This window comes from Apium graveolens, chromosome 4, assembly GCF_009905375.1.
Source record: "Apium graveolens cultivar Ventura chromosome 4, ASM990537v1, whole genome shotgun sequence".
NCBI classification, from domain to species: Eukaryota; Viridiplantae; Streptophyta; class Magnoliopsida; order Apiales; family Apiaceae; genus Apium; species Apium graveolens.
In genome coordinates this window covers 31,255,647-31,263,788 of record NC_133650.1, presented here as the reverse complement: position 1 = coordinate 31,263,788, position 8,142 = coordinate 31,255,647, and the positions used below count along the sequence as shown (strand labels likewise).

The 8,142-nt window shown below is 35.9% G+C and overlaps 1 protein-coding gene across 1 annotated transcript; it reads left to right on the top strand.

The window, feature by feature from the left end:
• Window positions 1-763: 763 nt before the first annotated feature.
• On the top strand, window positions 764-7,350 carry LOC141717929 (uncharacterized). Its single transcript, XM_074520195.1, has 13 exons — window positions 764-1,282; window positions 2,246-2,323; window positions 2,554-2,711; window positions 2,933-3,005; window positions 4,005-4,072; window positions 4,262-4,517; window positions 4,734-4,862; window positions 4,995-5,101; window positions 5,189-5,242; window positions 5,342-5,425; window positions 5,673-5,836; window positions 6,646-6,797; window positions 6,935-7,350. The coding sequence occupies exons 1-12, from the start codon at window positions 994-996 to the stop codon at window positions 6,788-6,790; spliced, it is 1,605 nt and encodes a 534-aa protein (XP_074376296.1). The 5' UTR covers window positions 764-993; the 3' UTR covers window positions 6,791-6,797; window positions 6,935-7,350.
• The last annotated feature ends 792 nt before the right edge of the window (window positions 7,351-8,142 follow it).

Sequence of the window (8,142 nt, the reverse complement as noted above, 5' to 3'; positions counted from 1 at the left end):
TTACTAGGGAATGTGAGCTTCGAGGCTCGATTTGACTGCTCTTGTATTTCGTGACTCAATCTGCCTTACAAGATGTCTACGTACCTTGCTGTATGCCAAAGATCAAGTCAAAAAACGTAGTTCTGATTCGTGAGGTGAGACCTCTTATATAGATGTTTGGGAGTCCTTGAATTAGACTTGGGTTAGGAGACTTGATGGGTAAGTCTCAGAGTCAGAATGGACTTTGGAGTCCTAGTAAGTAGGAAGTTTATTCCTTATTCAATTTGATCCCTTGATGACTGATTTAAAAGGATTCACGTCCCTATTAGGACTCATATTGACAACTGTTTTCTCCCTTATTTTAATTAATTACGAAATTAATTAATATTAAGGTTTGTGGGTCTTCTTTGTTCCATCAGGCCTGATCTGGTCCATCAGGCTTGATCAATGTGTTAACCTTTTTGTCTGAATGTCATACATCTTCTTATTGGGTTTTGTGACCCAAATCATGTGTAATTAATACAATATTAATTACGTAATCAGGATTTATTTATTCCCTATCAATAGTATAATATTTTAAAGACAAATCTGTAAATATAAATACGACCCCTGTATTTACAACATTTTATAGTGTAATATTTTAAGTGCTAATTTATAAATATAAATACGATATTTACAAAAATATTCGTATACTACACTTATTTTTTTTTAAACTCAGGTATGTCCGTCGTGCCATTCCTCTGATAATATAGATAGATAGATTTGTTTAGCTTCTTTAATATTAATTTTTGTGACTTGTTTTTGCGAAGTATATTTGTTACGTGCTTACTTGTTTACATCCCTTTATATTTTTAATTTTGAAATATGCTTGATAAAAAAGTAAATTCAACTAACTTGATTTCTACACAAACATTTCTCAGATCGCCTCTTTCCCCACTGTGTTTTGTATGACTGTTAATTCTTGAATACACACAGATTTCATACAACAAATTGAGCTCGCCTGAGTCTCCGTCAATGTCTCAATCGAAGCCGTCTCGCGGCTTCTCCATATTCGGAATCGGCGTACGCGTCGGCGACAACTCCAAGAGCTCCGATCCGGCGGTGGCGCCGGTGATGAAGTTAGAGACGGATAGAGAAGTGTATAGACCGGGAGATCCGGTTGTAATCACGATTGAGATTGAGAATCCTGTAGCTAATTGTTCACTATTAGTTGAAACTCTGCGTTTCGAGATGCGCGGGGTCGAAAAGTGTGATACCCAGTGGTTTAATACTTATAACTCACTTGATTCTAAGAATAAAAGAGGTTCGTTGCTTGCGTATTTGTATATACATTTTTCTGTCATCATTTCGTTATTAGTTTAGGATGTTTGCGAGGTATATTGTATTGATTCAGTTGATAAGAGTGATTCATGTGATTTACTAATATCGGAAATTGAACTAGTGGATATATAGTTTTGTACTTGAAAGTCGATTGAATTGAAGAAATGGAGAGGTATCTTATTTGTTGGAGTGATTTAGTTCATTTTTTTCTAATTGGATGTTTTGAGTCCGTTATGTTCCTGTGTCTGTGTACATTGTTAGGAGTGATTGACATTACACTGTTAGGAGTGATTTACATTACATTGTTAGGAGTGATTTACATTCGTTTTTGATTTTATACAGTAAACTCCTTTGAATAATCTAAGAATGATTTTGAGTGATTTTCTAGATTAAGTTGATAAAATAGTCATATGAATGGAGAAGAAGGCTATTTATACCTTTACTTTTACATGAATCTGAAGATTAAACAGTCATAGGAACAGAGATGGCCAGATATGTTCACTTGTCTGAAGACTTGAGAAAGTCTAATAACACATAGTTTTGTTTATGGACTTGATAAAATATGAAGTTAGATACATTGGAGGATTGTTTATACCATACGACTCTTTTGCGGTTCATACTGATTCATTATTTACTACATCCTCTTTTCAGTGTATTAAGTAGTAAATTGAACACATTACAGTGTCTGAAATGTGAACCATTTGCACCCTACCCTTTATTCTAATTGAACTCCACTAAATTTTTACTACTTTGGGGAAAACTTGTGGTAACCCGTGATGACAAATTCCTCCACTGAAAAGCAACTTTTAGTTTCAATAAGTTGACATTGCTATTAAGTTTCGATGCAACTATTAACATTAATAAAAATGTAGCAAGTACTGTCCTTGTTTATTTTAGTTTTGTGTACCTGTTGGTCATTTTTTGTTCTTATTAATCCATATCGCAGGTGAGTATATTTTCATGGATTCTTCAGTTTCGTCAATTGTATCAAATCAAATTATTTCATCTGGTGCCAGCAGAACATGTAAGCCAATATTATCATTGTATCATGTTTAGATTAAGTAAAATTGATATGGGTCCCCAATCCTTCAGCATGCCATAATTTGAAAACTCCACAATATTAATTTTCTGGAATTTCGACTCCAATGTTAAGCTTGATGTCTTGATTCTTGAACATTTTATTTGTTTTTCAGGATTTGACCTCTTGCCAATTTAATTTCACTGACGGACTTCTATAATTACCATTTTATGCAGATGTGGTGCGAACTCTTCTACCTAACAATATACCACCGTCGTACAGGGGTGCGACCATTCGCTATCTATACTATGCTAAAAGTGTATTATCTGGGCAGTATCTGATGCTGGAGAATGGACAGTTTCCTGGAGAATCAATTCGAGATATAGAAAAGCTGGTTTGTTTCTTGTGTTTTAGTTTAAGGATGATTGAATGAGTAATTTTAGTCGAAAAATTTAACCTTTCTGTGTTGGTGGTGGGTCCTGGTCATAATATGTTCTACGAAATTATTTGAGGTTGGGGCACAGGAATTGGATACTTGATTTACCGAACTTTGTTTGACCTAATCGAATCTATAAATCACTTCATGAACTTTGTTTGATTTTTTTGTTTATGCAGGAAGCACGTATTCCTATGCAATTATGGGTCTCCCAGAAAACTAATGGCTTGCTATATAAAGGACGGACTGATGGTATGGTTTTTGTTCTATTATAATCTGGAAAAATTTCCCATGGAGAAGTAGCAGCACTTAGATGGCAACAGCTTCTGTAGAAACATATGCCTAAAAACATGGTAGTGTGATGACTTTCCCACATCAACTAATCAACCTATAAATGAAATCTTTTATAGTGATGCCAAAAAGTTCTCCACCACTAATAGCTCCAGATCTTGCAGAATATATCTGATTGCTGGAAAATAGGCACCCTATATAACTCCATAGGGTGCTAATGTCGTCACCTTTAACAATTGCATATAGAAACCAAGTTTTGAAAATATGCTTTGTCATTACGTTCTTCACCCACCACATAATCAAAACTCATGTAATTGTCACAGTGTGTCACCTATGCGTCCCGTCAGCGAACTGCTGAATAGCTGCTGATTGCGTATGAACACCTAGGCAATCATTATCCCCTTATTGGTTGGGGTTTGTACGCACTTGACCAGTGCGCACCATACGCTACGTAACCTGCACATGCATAAACAACTATTCTACTTCCATGATACACAAGAGGAAGTAAGTTATATATTCCAAAACGAATCATGATCTTTCACAGCTTTGTCCGTAATTCTACACTACAGTATAAAGTTGCCTGGTTGACAAACCTAACTAATTACACCATAAAGTGTCAGGTATCTGGTTCAGTTCTTATGTAAATATGCTTTCTTTGATTTCATAAATCTCATTAAATTTATGCTATTCTCTTGTTTGTGAGTGGAAATAAGTAAAAGTACTACTACTCTGTTATCCCTTTATATAGAATGAAAATGAGATAATCAAATGGGAAACACCATTTTGAGGATACCTTAAATAGAATCTCAGCTGATTAGCTCTTGGAGTTGTATGCATGTTACAAAACCCTGGAATTTGTTAAATCTATGTGAGTTTGTTTGCTTAACTTATTTTGATAACATCTGGTTGAAATTTCTTCTACAAATGCAGGCTAATATAACGTGTCATCTATTTTTTCAGGAATTGTTCCTACTTCAACCATCTTGTTGGATGTATTTTGGAAAGAAATGACCTCGGACACTGATTGGGTAAGATTAAGGCGTAAGAATTGTTTCTATGATTTGCTTACAATTGCTATGTTCATCTATGGATAATATATATTGTCTGATTTTGGACTGGTAAAGTATTATAAGCATGTCAGTTTATTGTTAGAGTGTGGATCGTAGTTTTGGAGTAATTTTTGTTGTTGAGTATCAAATCTGAGTTACTGATTGCAGACTAGAGCAAATGAAACATATGATGGAGCGGAGGACGGTTATGAGAGCTCGAGGGATGAAGTTTCATCTGTTTCTTCCTTCAATGCCAGCAAAGAAAGCGTACACAAAACATTTGGAAGTTCCTTGTCCTTGCAGTCCTCTGCAACCAGGTCTTCTAATAAAGATTACCCATATCTGGAAGAACGTACGAGTATATCTTCATACATGCCTCTTCCTCGACTCTCTGTGGCTGAGGTCTTATATGATTCCACAGGGGGTAAGCTGGTCCTCGAACAGTAATGCTTTTCTGTTATTCTAAAAAGTTAATATCTTGAATAATTCTTATAATTTTCATTAGAATAATATATGGGTTTGTATGCTCACGTTTTTGACATTTAGTTAGAATGTGTATTCTGCACTGAGATGTTATTAATACTTCATCTTTTGAGTGGCAAAAGGTGCACTGTCAAAGATTAATATATCTTTTCAACAGAAGTTTTGTCTCCTCAGAAGTCTTTGGCCACGGGCTCCCCAGTTAAGCAGTCAAAATATTCTAGATCTCTTACAATGGATGATGAGTCAGGCTCACCATCTGGACCAGGAGCTGATGAACCTTCCGCATGTAAATCATTGTGGTTTCTTTATGCTTATTTGTACATCTAACATGCATGTGATTTTATATGCATTCTGTAATCTAGTCAGCGTATATATAAATTCACAAGCAAAACTAAGTATCTACTGACATTCTCTGCAGCAGAAGGCTTTGTTCGTGGAAGGTCATACAACATTAGATTAGATGACCAGGTTTTGTTGAGATTTTCCCCGAAAAATTCGGAATCAACCTATTACTTCAGCGATATGGTAGTTGCCCTTAATGTGCTGTAACTGACTCTCACTTTAATTTCCAAAGTAATTAAGCTAGTGATTATTATTTATTTTTTGTTACAGATAGGCGGTACTCTTACTTTCTTTCAAGAAGAAGGATCTCGGAGATGTCTTGAGGTAATTTTTCATGTCAAGCAATGAAGTCATTACTATTGTAAAAGTTGTTTTGGGCCGGTAACTCTTTTAAGATCTACTGACCTCCCAATCTTCTTTTAGCTTTCAGTAACACTTGAGTTGTCAGAGACAATAAATCGCCGTTTTGTTCATCAATCTCGTAGACATTCACCAACAATCACTAAGGTTTGCTACTTATCAAATGCTTGATATATGTCTTATAGTCAACTTCATCATTCATGAGTTTGTTTGTGAACTAGGAAGTGCATTTGGTGTTTTTATTTTGAACTCCTCCTGTTTTATGATTATCTAAAAAAAAGCAATTATGGATCTCTACACTGCGGTTTCTATAAAAATTATGGCCGTCCCTATTTTACTGTCTATTTGATATTTTTTTTTAACTCTTTTTACCGGTTTATCCATATTCTTCCAGGTCCAGAGTGATCACTATGAGGTTGTCGCAGATTTGTTGCAGACGAGCTTTCTCTTCTCCATTCCAATGGATGGGCCAATGTCCTTTTCTACTCGCCACGTATCAGTTCAATGGGCACTTCGATTTGAATTCCTCACCACTCCAAAGAATGTTGACTGGACTAGGTACAACTTTTAATGTCATTAAATAAGGTCATTTTGCAAAAAATAAATACCGAGAAATTCCAATGTTTTGCTTGCTTTATGTTAATATTAGATGTGTACAATTATTGAATTATCTATTAAAAATGTTAAAAATTACTAGTTCCCATCACTCTGTTTGTCAAATTTATGTGGCTGATAACATGATCAACAAATGGAATGTGGCATGGGTAACTTGCTGAGTTTTGCAAATTGTATACTCAGTTTAGTTAAATGACCTATTTGAAAATTCCAATTCCCCCGGTTTTCATAATTTCATAATTCCAGCAACCTCCAACATTTTGTTATCAACACATTCCTCCATTATTAACACAATATTTAATTTTGTTTTCTGATATTGCATAAAAGTAGATTGACCTAGGTACTACTGCACTGTAACTGAGGATAAAAGCTGCATGCAGATTCTTATGAGCTGCATAATAATATGCATATATGTAAAGTTGATAATATGGTTGGTATCTAAGCAATCTAGCTTCCAAAATTTCAGTTTATCAAAAGGAGACAAACTATTATAAGGGATGGATTAGTCTCACGAACTGACTATATTTAGGTAGGATTTCAAAATTTTAGCACAAGAGGCCAATTCCTGATTTCGAACATGTTATCTTATCACAACTTATAAGGGAAGATACTAAATTTTCCTTTCAATTAATATTGTAAATTGAATCTGTACCTGGGTTGTTTTTTTAACTTGCTGCTTCTCGAGCTTGCTGAAGTATGAAGTGATTCTTACTGTGCCTTTAGATACTAAAGATTGGAAACTTTCATTGTAGATTTGAGCATCCGCTTTTAATCGAGGGAAGGGATAAATGTGAATGGGTTCTTCCTATTACTGTGCATGCACCACCACCAACTTCAGCAGCTCATATTCAAAATGAGAAATCCTTCTCTTTGGAACCCATGTGGATTCGTACTTGAAAACAAGGTAAAATTTCTCCTATATGTTTATTAAACAAATGAAAGATCTCTAAGTTCTACCACTTCTGGAAATTTGCTACTCTAGTTTTATTTATTACCTCAGTACGTATGCAGATAATGTCAATTTAACATTGTAATGGTTAGGTGCATGGATGAAGTTCTACTTGGTTGAATATTCTTTGGGTGTTGACTAGTAGAGGTGCAAGCTTTCAGACATGATCACATTCAGAGGGGCCACCGCAAGGCTATGACTTTTACAACGTACGCACTTGAGAGTTTGTGGTAACTTGACAACAAATGCAGCGCCGGGGACTGAGCTGAGTAAATTTTGAAGATTGCATTTTGTCAACTCCCAATCTGGAGTGTATGTGTATTCCTAGCACTGCTTATGTAACCTGTTCAAGTGTGATAATAGTTGAGTTATTGAACATTAACTTTCTGTATATAACTCACAGGTAGCCTCTTGTCAAAGTTCTATTCATATGTTTTTAAATTTAATATTATGAATAATGTGGGAACTAGAAGTGTCTCTCTTAAAGCAAGACAGGTTTTAAGTTCTTCTTAGACTTCATTTTTGCCATTCTGATCCTTCAGCCTTTATTCTTGGTTAGCTTATTTAAATCCTTGTGGAATTCTCTTCACGTATACGCAAAGCAATTCTCTTTATTTTATTCCATGTGATACCATATAAGTTTTATACTTACCCAAGAATCAATTATGGGCTACTGCTGGGGGGTGTTTCTATTTGCAACTCGCATTACTGAGCTGTCGAGAATAGTAATGTGTGGTGTCTACTGATGGCGCTGTCTGTTTACAAGATTAGCTCCGTAACTAATCCATACAGATACAGGACCAACAATCAATGGGAGTTTTTTTTTTATGTTCCCTGTGATAACTCCGGTTTGCAGGGCTGCTCTTTCGACGCCGCACCTGAATCCTTTATGGCGGTTGTGGTGTAGCTGTTGCGAGGTTCCTACAAAACAACACCGGAAGAGGGTTTGAGTCCCGCGGCGCCTCCGGTGTGAAAGTAAGAAATCATTTTTGGAGAAAATGAAGATAGATATGAATGTAAGGTAGCTGTATGTGTATATGAGTGTGAGAGTAATTAACCCCAAAACCTTTCTTCTAACCCAAGGAAGGGTTTAGGGGTTGGTACCTTTGAATCGTAGTCGTTGATTCTGGGAGCGGAGGACACCTATCTGGGATGGATGACTTACACGTGTCAGGATGAGAATGACTGAGAAATCTTCTAATGACGCTCTGACACGTGCCTTGAGAAATCTTCTAATGATCAACGGCAGCTGTCTCTGTCACACATTTGGACATGTGCCTCACGTGCTGGGCTCTCAAGG